The following is a 17,708-nucleotide window of genomic DNA, read 5'->3' as shown; positions in this document are numbered from 1 at the left end:
AACCATTTTTTCTGATGAGTCTTTGCTGATACAGGCATGACTTTGTATACTCTGTCTCTTTCCTTCACACACTTGCTGTCATTATCTTGTATTGGTGGCAGATCTTTAACTTTCATACAAACCCTTGCCCTAGCCAATTTTGCCAATGCAGGACTTTTTCTTTCTATTTGCAACATTTTAAAGAAAAAAATCCTTTAAAACGTCAATGGTTGCCTGCAGAATTGTTCACCTGTGTCACAGGTAAATATACATCCAAAATAGTGAGAATTCATTTGCATTAAATTTTTACCTTACTACTGTGGAATTTTTGAATTGGAATGGGAGGAACAAACAAAATGACAAAAATAAGCACTCTGCCATTATTATCTGACAGTGTGTCAACATAAATTTCATGGATGAAAGTGAGTGACAATGCATTCCATTGACCTCAAAAAGGGTTGTCCATAAAAATTGAGCAATCCCCAATTTTCTCTATACCAACATCAGTTTGGATCTGATGCTAAGTAAAAGGATCTTGAAGTGTTCAATAGTAGTGGTAAGGTCAAGCAGGATAAGCATCCAACCACAGTCTCTTAGACAGCAAACTAGGGAGTAAAATGCATCGGATGTTCTAAATGTTCTTCATGATTTTTTTTATCATGAAAAGTGTGAAATAAATTATTCTGTTATACATGATTATGTTCAAAACTGAAACATTATAACTATAATGTATTTTCAAATTAAGGGAGAAAGTTGACATTCACAAATATAAAAATAGACTTTTAATGCCTGTAGGCCATTCAGAAATAATTATTAACTTATCACACTGCTCCAAACATGGGAAAGATTTGATTTGCTCTAAAAAAAAGTTTTTGTAGCAAGACTAATGGTGTAAAAAGAGAAAGCTCTGGTCAGTTCAGTGATTTCCAGAAGATTTTAGCATGGAGTGAGTTCAGCAATGCATCCTACGAGGAAGCATATAAATCCTGGAAATCTATATTTAAACACACGTAGACTCAGAAGTTGCAGTTTCAGAGATGTAATGACGGCGATTCCTAGTAGGTGGATTATAATTTCAATATAAAATCCATCCATGAAAACAGGGACAGAATTAATTTCCCTCATGGCAGTCACACCAGAGGTGGTAGATGGAATTCTTAGCTAAATGTTGACTAATTTAGTATTTGTGAAATTAAAAGAAATTCTGCAGGGATAAATGCATATTGTATCAATTTTATATATTTGTGTAAAATCATCCATGATCATCTCAAGAGAAAACCACACTGAAGTAGGCCTGCAGATTAAGTTCTAATTTTAGACTTTAAACAGACCACCTAGTTTAACATACTGAATAAACACTTCTGTATGTGAAGTGTGAATTGCTGAACACTGCAACAAGACAATTTGCATGATTTAATCAATCAACAAATCCTTTACGCACCTTGATTAAAAAAAATACAGGCATGTTTTGTTACATTATTCTTTAGAAATATATTTCTAAGAATTAATATAATATTTTCAACAGGGAAGCCATAAAAATAAACTACTCTGTAGAATGAAATATTCTTATCTAGCCTTTAAAAAATTGTTTTGTCGACTGAAATTGTGAAGACACGATTTCCATTAGATGATAGTTTTTGGTTAAAACAATTAGCTTAATAAAATAGAAATGACACTAAATGGGTTTAAAAACTGTTGATTCATCAAAAATCATTAGTGATGTGCTCAGTTACTTGGCCATGTAAATGTATGCGATCTGACAATATGAGGATGTAACCTGTCTCTATTTGGCACACCTCCCTAAACTGAATTTCCTAGAGGAAAGGGCACGTAGCACTGGCGGTCAGCCGCAGCATCGCATTGCAGTTAGAGCTGGGGAGGGGAACAACGCTTTGTGCTTCATATATAACAAACCCAGATCCTCTTCTCTCCCCGAAACACGGAGTTGGTGGATTTCCATCCCTTCACGTACACTCCATATATACACAAATGCAAATGTGTACATCTCTGACCTGGCCCGACATTTTCGGGAATGTACAAAGCAGCAGACACATCTCGGGGCTTTGTTTCCACAATTTGTTCGTGTATGAATGTAACAACACATTGTCTGACTACGTGGGAAACAGATAACGATTGACCCTCATTGCTCTACGGTTAAAAACCGTTGAATGATCGGATATTACTGATTCAGACATTGGATTTGATGGATTAGCAGAAGCACAGTCCTCACTCGGTGACAAATGGGCGGCGCTGATGCTCTCAGCACCCATCTCAAATCCTCGCCCCGGTACCTTACAGCTGCTCCTTATCTTAAAAAAACAAACATAAATGTATTTCTTTGTGTCTACTTATTTAGCTGAATTCCCCTGCCATGGTAACAAGGGCCTACTTACCTGACTTGAGGGCTCTGCGGCCGGGCCAGGCAGAGATGAAGAGAGCCGCTGCTCCTGTACGGCCAGGCGCGAGGTGAGGACGGAGCCCTTCAAACGGCCGTTGACGCCGTTACCATGATACGAGCTGCCGCACCGGAAGTACTGGCAGCGCAGCCGGAAGGCGATTCCCTCCGTAAAACATGGCCGCCTCCGGCTGCAGAAATATGAAATTGTCCAAAGGGCAGAAAAAGTTGTTGAGAAAACAAGCGAAAGCGCAACACATCCTCCTGAAGCAAGATGGTATCGTAACTGTATCTGTGCCGACTAAAGTAAGTCTGTCTCTCTCAAACTATGATGTGAACGTAGTGAGTGAGGACTGCAGATGCTGGAGAGCAGAGTCGGAGAGTGTGGTGCTGGAAAAGCACAGCCGGTCAGGCAGCATCCGAGGAGCAGGAGAGTCGACGTTTCGGGCATAAGCCCTTACGAAACGTCAATTCTGCTCCTCGGATGCTGCCTGACCTTCTGTGATGTGGAGGTGCAAGTGTTGGACTGGGGTGGACCAAGTTAAAAACCATACAGGTTATACTCCAACAGGTTTATTTGGAAGTACAAGCTTTCGGAACGCTGATCCTTCATCAGGTGACTGGTTTACAGAAAAGCTACGCTTCCAAATAAACCTGTCGGACTATTACATGCTGTTGTTGTGATTTTTTAACACTGTCAAACTAAATAGTGGAGGGGGTTGATTATGAAAAAAGTTAAAGGGGGCAGAGTTTAAATGAGATTATAAAAGTTTCCAGAACACGTGAAAGGACAGCGAGTATGGAGAGAATCAGGACTCTTAAGTTCAGGCAGAGCAGTTAACGGGCAACTCTGAGAAGGGGGTGGTGCAGGCAACGCAGGACTAAGGTTGTTGCATTTAAATGCACATAGTATAGAAAACAAGGTAAATGAGCTTGTTGTGCAGATTAAAATTGGCAGGTACAACGTTGTGAGTTACGCAGAGATGTTGCTGGAAGGGAATTAGGTCTGGTAACTAGATATCCAAGGATACATATCCTATTCATAGGGCAGACAGGATTAGATTGGCTTGTTCATAAGAAATGAAATTAAATCCAAAGCAATAAATGATATAGAGTTGGAAGACATAGAACATGTGTGAGTGGAGATGAGACACCAGAATAAGAGGTAACTAGAGGCTCCTGACACTACTCAGAATGTGGGGAAGAAAATAATTACTCAATGGAAAAAGGCTCATCAGAAAGGCACCAATGTAATAATCATGAGGGACTTCAATATGCAAGTGAACTGGGAAAATCAGGCTGGTAGCAGATTGCAAAAAAAGGAATTTGTGGAATGTCTGAGATTTCTTTGGAGCAGTTTGTGGTACAGCCCATCAAGGAACAGGCAGACTTGATTAAGGAGCTTAAAATGATGGAACACATAGGGAATTCACCTTGTGGTTTGAGAAGGAGAAGCTGGAATCTGATGTAATGGTATTACAGTTGAATAAAGATAACTACAAAGATGTGAGGGAGGAGCTGGCCAGAGTTCATTAGAAGGGGAACCTAGCATGGAAGATAGTGGCGTAACAATGACAGATGTTTCTGGGGGTAATTTGGGAGGCACAACAGAAATTCATCCCAAAGAAGAAACAACATCCTTAGGGGAGGATGAGGCAACCATAGCTGACAAGGGCAAAAGAAACAGCATCCAATGTGATGGTGATTTGTGGGAAACTAGAGGATTGTGAAGACTTTTAAGAACCAGCAGAGGATAACTGAAAAAACAATAACGGGTGAAGGTGAAACGTGAGAGAGCTAGCTATTAATATAAAAGAGGATTGCAAGAGCTTTTTGTAGATATGAGGTCAGAAAAAGTAAAGAGTGAACATTGGACTGCAGGAGAAGTAGCAATGGGGAACAAAGAAATAGAGGAAGAACTGAAGAGGTACTTTGTATCCGCTTTCCCAGTGGAAGATACCAGCAGCATACCAGAACTTCAAGAGAATTGAGGGCAGAGGTAAGTGTAGTGGCCATCACTTAAGGACAAGTGGAGATGAAGATTACCAGATCATTCATGATCTCCACTTCATTGAGAATCAAACTTAATGGACTGAATGCCTTGACTGGCTTGAGGGGGTGACATTGTAGAAGTCATAAAATCATGATGAGCATAGATAAGGTGAATAGCAAAGGTCTTTTCCCAAGGATAGGGGAATTCAAAACTAGAGGGTATACTTTTGAGAGGAGAAAGATTTAAAAGAGATCTGAGAGGTATCTTTTCCACACCAGGAAGTGGTAGACATAGGTACAGTTATATCATTTAAAAGATATTTGGACAGTTAAATGAATAGGAAAAGTTTAGAGGGATATGGGCCAAATGCAGGCAAGTGGACTGAAGGGACTGTTTCCGTGCTCTGTGACTACGCTGCAGAATTCTGAAGGAGGTTGAGGAGGCATTGGTGCTGATCTTTCAGGTATCACTAGGGTCAGGGATGGTGCCAGAGGACTGCGAATGAGAAATATAACACCCCTGCTTAAGAAAAGAGGGGGGAAGAAGACAGGAAACTATAGGATGGTAAACTTGACTTTGGATCATTAGGAAGATTTTAGACTCTATTATTAAGGATGAGATTGTAGAATACTTGGTAAATTAGGGCTGAGTCAGGGAGGTCATGCCTGACAAACCTGTTAGAATTCTTTGAGGAGGTAATGAGCAAGTTAGACAAAGAAGATCCATTGCATGTGATTTATTTGGATTTCTGTAAGGGCTTTGACAAGGTGCCATATAGGAGTCTGCTATATAAGGTGAGAGCGTAGGTTTGCTCGCTGAGCTGTAGGTTTGATATCCAGACGTTTCATTACCTGGCTAGGTAACATCAGTGGCGACCTCCAAGTGAAGCAAAGCTATTGTCTCCTGCTTTCTATTTATGTGTTTGTCCTGGATGGGGTTCCTGGGGTTTGTGGTGATGTCATTTCCTGTTCATTTTCTGAGGGGTTGATAGATGGTATTTAGATCTATGTGTTTGTTTATGGCGTTGTAGTTGGAGTACCAGGCCTCTAGGAATTCTCTGGCATGTCTTTGCTTAGCCTATCCCAGGATAGATGTGTTGTCCCATTCGAAATGGTGTTTTCTTTCCTCTGTGTGTAGGGCTACGAGGGAGAGAGGGTTGTGTCTTTTTGTGGCTAGCTGGTGTTCGTGTATCCTGGTGACTAACTTTCTTCCTGTTTGTCCTACATAGTGTTTGTGGCAGTCCTTACTTGGAATTTTGTAGACGACGTTGGTTTTGTCCATGGGTTGTACTGGGTCTTTTAAGTTTTAGTTTTTGTTTGAGACCGTATATTATTAGGGGCTAAAGTACTGGCATGGATAAAGGATTGGCTGGCTGGCTGGCAGAAGGGAAAGAAAAGGGATAAAGGAGACTTCTTTCAGCTGATGGCTGGTGGAGCTCTGCAGTGCTCAGTGCTAAGTGTTATGATACTGTGGCTTTAAGAAGTGTATTTTGTCTCTTTTTTTAATTAAGAATTCTTAAGACAGACGTATTAAGTAGTCTGCTCAAAAGCAATAAAGTAAATAGTTCGGGAGCCCTTGAGGCTTTTTTAACAAAAAGAATTGGAACTATAGAAGCAGCCTGATTGGTAATCATTAAAAACACGGAAATAGAAAAAACACACCGGATCATCAACGCCACACTCACAGGAATCCGATTCACGAGAGAAGAAGAAAAGGATAGCCAACTCCCATTCCTAGACGTGATGGTACAGAGAACACCGAACGGAGAATTCACTACAAGGGTATACAGGAAAGCCACACACACAGACCAAGTCCTAAACTATGAAAGTAACCACCCCAACACACACAAACGAAGCTGCATCAGGACACTATTCAAAAGGGCCACAACACACTGCAGTACACCAGAACTGCAAAAAGAAGAAGAGGAACACCTATACAAGGTATTCGCCAAAAACGGATACCCGCGCAACTTCATCAACAGATGCCTAAGAGAAAGACCACAAAACGAGGACATACCACAACCAAAAGGACTAGCCACACTACCATACATCAGGAGCATCTCAGAACTGACAGCCAGACTACTGCGACCCCTAGGACTCATAACGGCACACAAACCAACAGCCACGCTCAGACAACAACTCACCAGAACGAAGGACCCGATACCCAACATGAGCAAAACGAATGTAGTGTACAAAATATCATGCAAGGACTGCACAAAACACTATATAAGACAAACAGGAAGACAGCTAACAATCCGCATACATGAACATCAACTAGCCACGAAACGACACGACCAGCTATCCTTAGTAGCCACACACGCAGACAACAAGCAACATGAATTCGACTGGGACAACACTACTATCATAGGGCAAGCCAGACAGAGAACAGCCAGGGAATTCCTAGAGGCATGGCATTCATCCACAAACTCCATCAACAAACACATCGACCTGGACCCAATATACCAACCACTACAGCGGACAGCTGAAACTGACAACCGGAAGCGGCAGGGACAGACCACTATAAACACCGTAGGAAACATCAAAGAAGCGCTTCGCAGGAGGCTCCCAAGCACTGATGATGTCGCCTAGCCAGGGGACGAAACGTTTGCAACAAAAACTTCCAGCTCGGCGAACAGAACCACAACAACGAGCACCCGAGCTACAAATCTTCACACAAACTTTGGTGTGATTATTGGATGTTACTGTATTGGAACAGTTAATATATATTAAGTATTTCAATAGTGTTACAGTGAAGCCAGTTGTTTTCTTTTTATTTTGTCTATGTTTTAACTGTAGTGTGAATACAAAGCATGCTTTGCTTAAAGTTGAGTAGTCTGACAAAGCGAATTGCATCTCGAATGCAATGCTTTACACTTACTTTTAAGATAAGAAAAAGGCAAGGCTCTTAATATATTTTGACGGTTTTTAGTCTGGCCCATAACAAAAGACCACAACTATTCATGTTATACATTTAACAATCTGACTGAAGGAGCTGAGGGCATTGTTGCTAAGTTTGCTGATGACACCGTGGCAGGTGGAGGGACAGGTAGTTTTGAGGAAGTGGGGAGGCTGAAGAAGAATTTGGACAGGCTAAGTGGGTGAAGAAGTGACAGATGATATACATTGTGGGAAAGTGAGAGATTTTGCACTTTGGAAGAATAGAAGTGTAGGTAATTTTCTAAATAAGGAATTGTTTTGGAAATCTGAAGCACAAAGGGATTTCGGAATCCTAGTTCAGGATTTTCTTCAGATTAACATGCAGTTCAGTCGCCAGTTAGGAAGGCAAATGCAATTTTAGCATTCATTTCAAGAGGACTAGAATTCTAGGGGAGAAAAGTACTGCTGAGATTATATTAAGCTCTGGTTAGACCGCATTTGAAATATTGTGAGCAATTTTTGGGCCCTGTTTCTAAGGAACGATGTGCTGATCTTGGAAGGGGTCCACAGAAGCTGTAGAAAAATGACCAGGGAATGAACCACAAATGACAAGGGTGAAGAAAGTTCTCTTCATCTCCGTCATAAGTTGTTTACCTTGTGTCCTTATACTGTGATCCATAGTCTAGAGTCTCCTGCCATCAGGAACCTTCTTTCTGCATTTATCCTGCCTAGTCTTTTGAATTCCAGTGAATATAAAATTGATTCAATCTTCCCTCATATGTCAGTTGCACCATTTTGGAATCAGTCTTCATTGCACTCCCTCTACAGCAAGAACATCCTTCTTCAGATGAGGACAAACTGTTCCAGATGTGGTCTCACCAATGCTCTATATAATTTCAGCAAGGCATCCCTACCCCAAACTGAAATCTTTGTGCTCTGAAGGCCAACATACAGTTTGTCTTCTTTTCCACCTACCACACCTGGATGCTTATCTTCACCGACTGGTGTATGAGAACACCGAGGTTTCATTGCATATTGCCTGCTCTCAATTTGCTACCAAAACAATAACCTCACATTTATTCACAGTATACTGTTTCTGTAATGCATTTGCAAAGTTATTGTTTGTCCAAATCACACTGAAACATCTGTGCATCCTCCTCACAGCTCACCCTCCCACTTAACTTTGCTTTTTTTTTGGCTTTTTACTTCCCTCATCTAAATCATTAATATATATTTTGAATAACTGAGGTCCTAGCACTAATCTCTGTGACACCCCACTAGTCATTGCCTGCCCTTTCAGAAAAAGACCCACTTATTCATACTTAGTGTTTCCTGGTTGCCAACTACATTTCTATCCATCTCAATGCGCTACTTCCAATCCCATGGTTTTAATTTCATTCGACTCTTTTATGTGGGACTTGGTCAAAAGCCGATTGAAAGTCGACATAAACCACATCCGCTTACCCCCACCCCGATCACTCTACTAGTTACATCCTTGCTGTAGGTTTGTCAAGCATGATTTTCTCTTTAGTAAATCCATGTTGATTCTGTCTGATCCTGTCACTGTTTTGCTGTTAAATCTTTTATTAAAAACCATAAGCCATAGAAGTAGCAGTAGGCCATTACGTTTGATTCTCAGTGAAGTGGAGATCATGACTGATCTGGTAATGTTCATCTCCACTTTCCTCCATTTTCCCTAAACCCTCAATTCCCTTCCTGATTATAAGTCCAACTATCTCAGACCTGAATATACTTAACAACCCAATTTTGACAGCCCACTGAGGTAAAGAATTCCACAGATTCACTACCCTCGGAGAGGAAATTCCTCTTCATCTCTATCTAAAATTTGTGACCCCTTATTCTGAGATCATCACCTCTGGTCCTAGGCTCTGCCACAAGGGGATCTTTTGATCTTTTCTGTATTTCTTGCAAATTTTATAAGGTACACATAAAGTCAGTCAAAACTTTATGGTAATTTTTTTATGATTACTATATTCCTGTTGCAATTTCTCACATTGCTTTATTCTTCTTAGCACTTGGTTGTAGCCAATGGCGGCCTGGGCAATGGTGTCAGCCGGGAGCAGTTGAATGAAGTATTACAGAAGTTTGGAACAGTGGAGACCCTTCTCATGTTACCTCATAAACCACATGCATTTGTAACATACAGTGCAATTCAGGAGGCCACGAAGGCATACAACACTCTTAATGGACAAAACCTAAACAGTGGTGAAAATACAAAACTCATCACTTTATATCTAAACTTTGTGGAGGATGGTGAGTTCATCTCAATTTTTCTGATTTTCATTTGTACTGAACTGCAAACCTCAACTCTAAATGGTCAATCTTATGATCTTCATTGTTAATGCTGAGCTGGTTAAAAATTTGATGAGGGTTTTGCATTGTAGTTATTTTAATTAACTCTACAACTTGAAGTTGGTTTTATCAATACAACCTCTTTTTTCTAGAAACCTTGACCAAGTTTGTAAAAGCTTTTACTTCACCTTTTTGCTTTTTGAAGCTAATTTTGTATTCTTTGCAGGTAAGATTTTAAGTTCTTTATGAAAATCTGCCAAACTCCTGATGATTCAGCAATCCAATCAAAGTCCTGGACTGCCTTCATGAGGAATTTGCCCTTATTCATACCCCTACGCTTCACTAATGCAAATACAGACAGCTAAATCCAACTGCAATATCTTGTTTATCACTTGCCTTACATACAGTTTTAATGGGGTAATGAATAGAATATTAAGTATATAGGTAAATGTGTGTGTATAAGGTGAGATTCTGTATCCAAAGTAAAATTTGACTTGTTTATTCAACGTAAAGCAGTAACCTATCAGTTGCCAATGCCTTGAGCTGAAATCCTGACAGCTAGTTCCATACCTGTCACGTTGATGAACATAGTTAGGATCTAATGCTTAATGCATTGACTCAAAAATAAGACGCTGTTAGAGCTCGATCACTCTGAACGTCACTTTCCCAAACTTCCTCTTCCAAACAAAACAGTCACATCCAACTCTGGCATTTGTCATATTTTGGGACACAATACTACCAGAAGCAGACCGTAGCAAATGGCGACAGGCATTGGCCATTTGGCCCCTTGAGCATGGTCCATCATTCAGTCAGATCATGGCAGATTAAGGCCTGATCTAGCATACCTCATGTCCACTTTCCTACCTTTTTCCTGTAACCCTGATTCTCCCACTGATTAAGATCTATCTATATTGAGTTTAAATATATACATGGACTCTGCCCCACACCTCTCTTTGGCAAGTTGTCTAAGGACTCTAAACTCTCTTAAAGAAGAAATTCCTCCTTATCTCAGTCTTAAATTGGTGCCCCTTTATTCTGAGACTATGCCCTCTGGTTCTAGACTCTCCCATGAGAGCAATTATTCTGTCAAGCCCCTTAAGAATCCTATATGTTTCAATGAGGTCATCACTCATTTTTCTAAACTCTAGTGAGTAGAGTCCCCACCTGTTTAGCCTTTGTTCATAAGACAATCCTTCCAAGCCAGGGATCATCTGAATGAACATTCTCTGAACTTCCTCCAATGATATATTTCCTTAAATAAGAGGATCAAACTGCTCTCGGTATCCAGAAGTGGTCTGTCCTTGCTGAGCTGGAAGGTTCATTTTCAGATGTTTCATCATCATACTCGGTAATATCATCAGTGAGCCTCCGGATGAAGCACTGGTGGTATGGCTTGCGTTTTGTTTATATGTTTAGGTTTCCTTAGGTTGGTGAATGTCATTTCCTGTTCTTTTTCTCAGGGGTGGTAAATGGGATTCAAGTTAATGTGTTTGATGATAGAGTGGTCTCTCCGGCACACTGTACAGTTGCAGTAAGACTTCCCTACTCCTAGACCATATAACATAGGAGCAGAATTGGGCTATTTAGTCTATAGAGTCTGCTGTGCCATTCCATTGTGGCTGATATGATTCTCAACCCCATTCTCCTGCCTGTTCTCCATGACCGTTGATCCCTTTACCAATCAATAATCTAATTATCTCTGCTTTAAATACACTCAATGACTTGGCCTTCTGAGGCAATGACTTCCACAGATTCATTACCCTCTGGCTGAAGAAACACCTCCTCGTCAGTTCTAAGTGGTTGTCCCTTAACTCTGAGGTTGTGTCCACGGGTTCTAGATTCTCCTCCTTGTGGGAATGTCTTCTCTGTGTCAACCGTATCCAGGCATCTCTGTATTCTGTAAGTTACAATGAGATCCCCCACTCAGCCTTCTAAACTCCATTAAATGTAGACCCAAAGTCTTTAACTGCTCCTCATTTGACAAGCACTTTATCTCTTGGATTATTCCTGTGAACATCCTGTAGTCTCCCCTCTCAGCCAGCACATCCTTCTTTAGATACGGGGCCCAAAACTGCTCACGATATTCAAAATGCGGTTTGACCAGAGCCTTATACAGCCTCAGCAGTACATCTCTGCTGTCGTATTCTAGCTCTCTCGCCATGCATGCTAACATTTCATTTGCCTTCCTAACTGCCAACTGAACTGCACATTAAAGTATGGAAATCCTGAATGATGACTCCCAATTTCTTTGTGCTTCAGATTTCTGAAGCCTTTTCCCATTTAGAAAATAGTCTATGCCTCTATTATTCCTACAAGGTGCATAATCTGACAATTTTCCAATAGTATTCCATCTGCCACTTCTTTGACTGGTCTCCCAGCCTGTCCAAGTTCTCCTCAAGACTCCTCACTTCCTCAGCACTACCTGCTTCTGCACTTATCTTTGTTAAGTTTGCAGATGACACAATGATACCTTCAGTTCCATCGTCCAGATCATTCATATATAAAGCGAATAGTTGTCCCAACACTGACCTCTTTGGAACTCCAAGAGTCATCGAGTGCTATCCCAAGAAAGATCCCTTTATTCCCACTCTGCCTTCTGCCAGTCAGCCAATCCTTTATCCGTGCCAGTACCTGACCCCTAATACTAAGGGCTCTTATTTTATTTAGTGCCTCCTGTGTGGTATCTTATCAAAGTGCTTATGGAAATCCAACTTAATCACATTCACTGGTTTTGCCACGACAAAGCTGTGCTGACTCAGCCCTATTCTACCATGCATTTCCTGGAACTCCGTAAATCTCATACTTTAATAATATTACTCTTAAAGTCTTATCAATGACTGAGGTCAGGCTAACTGGTCTTTATCTGCTTCTTCTGCTTTCCGCCCCACCCCCCAACTTCTTAAACAGGGGTATCACTTTAGCTATTTTGCAGTCCTTTGGCACCTTTCCTGACTCCAGTCATACTTAAAGATCAGCTTCAATGCCTCTTCAATCTCCAAGCTACCTCCTTTGCAGCTTTGGAGTGTAGTCCATCTGGTCCGAGTGATTTAATCACCTTCAGACCTTTCAGCTTCCCAGCATCTTCTCCTTAGAATGCTACTACGTTCACCTCTGCCCACTGACTCTCTTGCAGTTCTAGTATGCTGCAAGTGTCTTCCGCTGTGAAGAGTGATGCAAAGTACATAATCAGTTCCTCCTCCATTTCTTTGTTCCCCATTACTACTACTCCAGCCTCATTTTCCAATGATCTAATGTTCTCTGTTGACTCTGTTACCTTGTATATATCCTTAAAAAAGCCCTTGCAATCTTCTTTTGTGTTACTAACTGGTTTAACCTCATATTTCATCTTGTGCCCCCTTATTGTCTTTTTTATTGTCCTCTGTTGTTTTTTAAATAGCTTTCCACTAATCTTCACCATATTATATACTCTCCTTTTGCTTTTGTGCTGTCCCTGACTTCCCTTGTCAGCCATGATTCCCTTGTCCTCCCTTCAGCATGTTCTTTCCTGGAGGTGAATTTCTGTTGTGCCTCCTGAATTACCCCCAGAAATCCCTGCCATTGCTGCTCCACTGTCTTCCCTGCCAGGATCTCCTGCCAATCAACTCTGGCCAGCTCCTCCTTCATGCCTTTGTAGTTACTGTTACTCAATTGTGATACCGTTACATCTTGATGCTTATGCTGATACATCATATACTGCAACCTTCTTGAAATAAGAGCCAACTTTCTATTAGCCTTCCTGATTACCTGCTGTACCTACGTGCTAGCTTTTTATGTTTTGTGCACCAGTACCCCCAAGTCCCTTTCCTCCATTGAAATAATACTGTTCTTTTTTTCCTCCTTTCTAAAATGAACAATTTCACATTGTACAACACTTGCCCACTGACAATTATCATTATTTCTCCAATTTTTGTTTGTATCCCTTTGTGACTTGCCTATCCACCTACTTTGTGTTTGCCAAATTTGGCTACTGTACATTTGCTTCATAATATACAATATGTATTTGTAAACTGTTGTGATCCCAGCACTGATTGCCAACCTGAGAAAAATCCCTTGTGTTGACTCTCTCTCCAGCCCATTAGCCAATTCTCAATCCACACCAATATATTACCCTCAACTCCATCTTATGACTTAAATCTCTTGTGAGGTATCTTGTCAAGTGCCTTCTGCAAGTCCAAATACAGCACACCTACTGGTTCCCCTGTACCACTGTGATTCGTAAAAGTCTAATAAATTGGAGATTTCTCTTTCATGAAGCCATGCTGACTGTACTTGCGCAGCCTACCATTTCCAAATGTGTTGCTATTACTTCTTTAATAGTTGATTTCAACATTTTTCTAATAATAGACGTGAGGCTAGTTGGTCTACAGTGATTTTTGCCTCCCTCTTATTTTAAATCAGGATGCCAATCCTCTGGTACTTCTCCAAAATCAAACTATTTTTGAAGTATTACAACTAACGCATCCACCATTTCTGTACCTACAGTTTTTAGGATTCTTGGGTGCAAGCCATATTCTTTAGTATTAATGGGATATTTGAAGTATTTTCCACTGCAAAGACCGATGCAAACTATCTGTTTATCTTCTTCAACAATTTCGGGTAACTCATAAATAGCCATTTCCTGAGATTTATTTTCCAACAGGCGTTTGTTTACTTTGACCCCTTTTCCTTTTAATGTATTTAAAGATGCTCTTATTGTCAGTTTTATATTCCTTGCAAGTTTGCCCTCATTGTTAATTTTCTCTCTTTATTATAACTTTAGTCATCTTTTGCTGGATTCTGAAATTATCCCAGTCTTCAGGTTTATCACTGACTTTTGTCTCTTATGTGCTTTTTTCTTTCCTCAGCATGTGAAGCATTATTTTGCGCTGTATAGAACAGTCCCTTAGTAGTGTCCTTTTCAGATTTTAGTGTCACTTGCATTGACATTCATCTAACTTGCCCTGTCAGATGTCCCAATAGCTGGTTGACTAGGGTGATCCAGATGGCAATATGACTTTACCAGTGCATTTCACTTTTGGGATGGAGAAGGCATGGCCATTGGCAACCTTGTTTAGCAGACCTTCCCTGGTAATGTTTGTATCTCTGTGTAGGGATGTTGACCTTGAGATTTGCAAATCACCTTCCATTACTGGTTGTTCCTCTTTGGGGGCACAGATTGTCCTTGCTGTCCATCAAGGTGCAAATATTCCTGGTCGCAAAGGCAAGGCTCTACTTGTGACCCATTTTACTTTCAACCACAGAAGAGTGAACCTGCTGATCCATTTGTCCAGCCAGGGTGAGGAGAGAGAGGCTATCTTTTGACCATCTTTTCTGGTCCCTTTCTCATGCAAGGTGACTGAAGGGGATCCTGAAAAAGGTCTGTTCAGTCTGGTATCTGCTGTCAAGAGTGTTATTAAGGGATGTTAGTATAATGCCACCTACATGCCAGGTCATTCTGCACAATTCATCTGCAGTGAAATCTGTGTCTCACTTGCTTCTCCTGCTTTTCTGTTCCATTTCTCACTGCTGAATTGCACTTTAAGTTAGTGTCAGTTTATTCGTCTAGGAATTTTTGCTTGTATGGAAAACTAATGTTGACATGGGTGTTCATCAGTTTACATATGTCCATAAGCAGAAATGTGTTAAGGAAATTGTAATTGTTTATACTAATTAAGACTCTGTAGTGGAAGGGTTAAAAAGAATTAATTTCTTTTTCAAGTTGTTAGTGAAGATGTTTATCATTCAAGCCTACCACCAGGTCTTCTGGTGGTTGAAGACTTCATTTCTGCTGAATATGAGAAGAGGCTTTTGATATTTGCAGATGGAAGCCCAAATACAACAGTGGAAAATGGTAAGTAGTACAGAGAAAAACTGTAGTTAATATATATAATCATCTAAATTCATTAAATATACAATAACCAATTGTATGTTCATCGTCTAACTATTTTTCTATTAGCAATTATTTCAGAAGATTTGTAGCTCAGGTTGAGGTTCTGGATGTAGGTTTGCTCGCTAAGCTGGAAGGTTTGTTTTCAGGCGTTTTGTCATCATACTAGGTAACATCTTTAGTGAGTCTCCGGATGAGGTCCTGGTGGTGTAGCACACTTTCTATTTACATATTTGGGTTTCCTTGGGTTGGTGATGTAATTTCCTGTGGTGACATGATTTCCTATGGTGATGTCATTTCCGGTTCTTTTTATCAGGGGGTGGTAAATGGGATACAAGTCAATGTGTTTGTTGATAGAGCTCCGATTAGAATGTCGTGCTTCAAGGAATTCTTGTCCGTGTCTCTATTTGGCTTGTCAGAGGATGTATGTGTTGTCCCAGTCGAAGTGGTATCATTCCTCATCCATATGTAAGGGTACTGGTGAGAGTGGGTCATGTCTTTTTGTATTTTTCTATTAATCTGATGAGGAGAGGCAGAGGAGTACTGCCCTGATGAGTTATTGCTATTTCATATTCTGATGTATGATCTTAAATGTTTCTGCTGATAGCCTCATCAAGTTCCCACCCATCCATCCTAGAATTAGGACATACAGTCAATAAGCTTGGATTTGCCATTTCATTAGAATATTGACATCACAACTCCCATTTCTCGTTTCAGCTCCAAATAATGTGATCGAACACTGATCACAAAGAAGCTGATGAGTGACTTGTTTTATGAAGCAGGAAATTTTAAGAAATCAGTTCTTTTTTAGGTGTTTATTTTAATCAGATTGAACATGTTAAGGCATACTTATGGGGTAGATGGGATTTGAACCCTGACTGTCCGGCCCAGTTATAAAGACATTAATACAATGCTGCAAGTCTCTAAATACTTACTGGTGTTCCAGATGATCTCGTGTCCAGGTATTAACAGGCCTGAGCTTTTGAGATCAGATGAGGCTCAATATACCTGCATACTTCAAGATACAATTTATAGAGCAGCAGCATATGATGAGATTCCTAAAAAAGAAAAATAAGACCAGTGATTTGTCAGCTATATCCAGATAAGGATTGACCCTTGGTTTTTGGTTTACAGTCTAAGTATCAGTCCAGTTGGCCACTGCACCTTCTTTGTATGAGATATGCTGTCCACAACCATGTAAGGTGATATTGACGAGTAATCTCTCCAGTATATCTGTATGTAGTCCATTGATATAACAACTTGTTGTTCTCTATTCAGTTGTCTTTCTAATTCCCAAACTGCACTGTAATTTTGGTTCTTGCACAGTCGGTCACGTAATCTCACTTAAATAATTTGAATATGGTTCGAAATAAAAAGCTACAAAATAGTGACCATAGTAAAAGCATGGTGAGTAAAATAGTTATTTGTTTACTTGACATTTTATTAGCAGATTTGATATTTTTAGTGTATCAGCTACTGTGAATAAAATTACAAATTAACATGTGAATTGTTTACTCTGCTTTTTTCATAATTTTTCGTTTTAAGGAATTTGACAATATAAAGCACAACTTGTTTTCAAAACCTTTTTTAAATGTAAACTATATCTGGCATTGGAATTCAGTCTCCAAGATGAAGCCTGCAATTTAGTTTTTTGTTTTGTTTTATTTCTAGCCCAGAGATCTCTGAAACATCGAAGAGTGAAGCATTATGGTTATGAATTCCGCTATGACAACAACAATGTAGACAAAGATAAACCCCTACCTGGAGGTACATTGGGTGGCATACAAGTTTTTTTTGTAACAAAATAAGTGACTTGTAAACAACTGCAGAAATTATCTCAGGAAAATCTGATTTTCTGTAATGCAGAGTGAAATATGGCAATAATGTAAAAGCAAAGTGCTTGTGCTGGATGTTAATTGACTTTAAAAAAATTGCCTTGCTAATAATTTTTATACTTAATTATGTGGAAGCCTAAAGTATTTTTATGGTCATTGCTATTGTTGTGCTTGGAATAGTAAATGAACAGAGTATGACAATTCAATAAAAAGTTCTGTCTGTGTTTTTGAGAGAGTTTGAGCTACATGATAAACAGTATTTTTGTTTCGGACTTCAGCTTGATATTAATTTTATGCCATAAGCATTTCAATGTCCCTTTCAGTTTCCTTTATTTGGGTAAAATAGTGCAGGTAAACCTACTCTGAAGTTGCTACTTGGTAAAGGAGAGTATAAAGCTGTCATTTGCATGTAGATATTCAGAATGAAAGAACAAAACTTTCCTCTTGTAAC

The 17,708-nt window shown here is 40.0% G+C and overlaps 2 protein-coding genes across 3 annotated transcripts in view; one reads left to right on the top strand and one right to left on the bottom strand.

Moving 5' to 3' along the window:
• The window catches only part of elmod1 (ELMO/CED-12 domain containing 1), a 76,957-nt gene extending 74,490 nt beyond the window's left edge, over positions 1 to 2,467 (bottom strand). Inside the window, exon 1 of one of the 2 annotated variants that reach the window (XM_043691835.2) lies at positions 2,373 to 2,467. The gene's annotated coding sequence lies outside the window, so the exon portion shown is untranslated. The remainder of the gene's footprint in view (positions 1 to 2,372) is intronic. The other variant, XM_043691836.2, reaches the window with a different exon arrangement.
• Positions 2,468 to 2,504: 37 nt separating this feature from the next.
• alkbh8 (alkB homolog 8, tRNA methyltransferase) overlaps positions 2,505 to 17,708 on the top strand; it is a 69,531-nt gene continuing 54,327 nt past the window's right edge. The window contains exons 1-4 of the mRNA XM_043691834.2: positions 2,505 to 2,680; positions 9,277 to 9,517; positions 15,255 to 15,386; positions 17,094 to 17,189. Coding sequence (XP_043547769.2) covers positions 2,552 to 2,680; positions 9,277 to 9,517; positions 15,255 to 15,386; positions 17,094 to 17,189 — 598 coding nt within the window. The 5' untranslated portion in view covers positions 2,505 to 2,551. The remainder of the gene's footprint in view (positions 2,681 to 9,276; positions 9,518 to 15,254; positions 15,387 to 17,093; positions 17,190 to 17,708) is intronic.

The sequence above is a fragment of the Chiloscyllium plagiosum genome, unplaced genomic scaffold (genome assembly GCF_037043375.1).
Source record: "Chiloscyllium plagiosum isolate Xiang-an unplaced genomic scaffold, Cpla_swu_hap1 HiC_scaffold_6, whole genome shotgun sequence".
Lineage (NCBI taxonomy): Eukaryota > Metazoa > Chordata > Chondrichthyes > Orectolobiformes > Hemiscylliidae > Chiloscyllium > Chiloscyllium plagiosum.
Note: the sequence above shows the minus strand (reverse complement) of the source record. Positions and strands in the feature narration are given on the sequence as shown.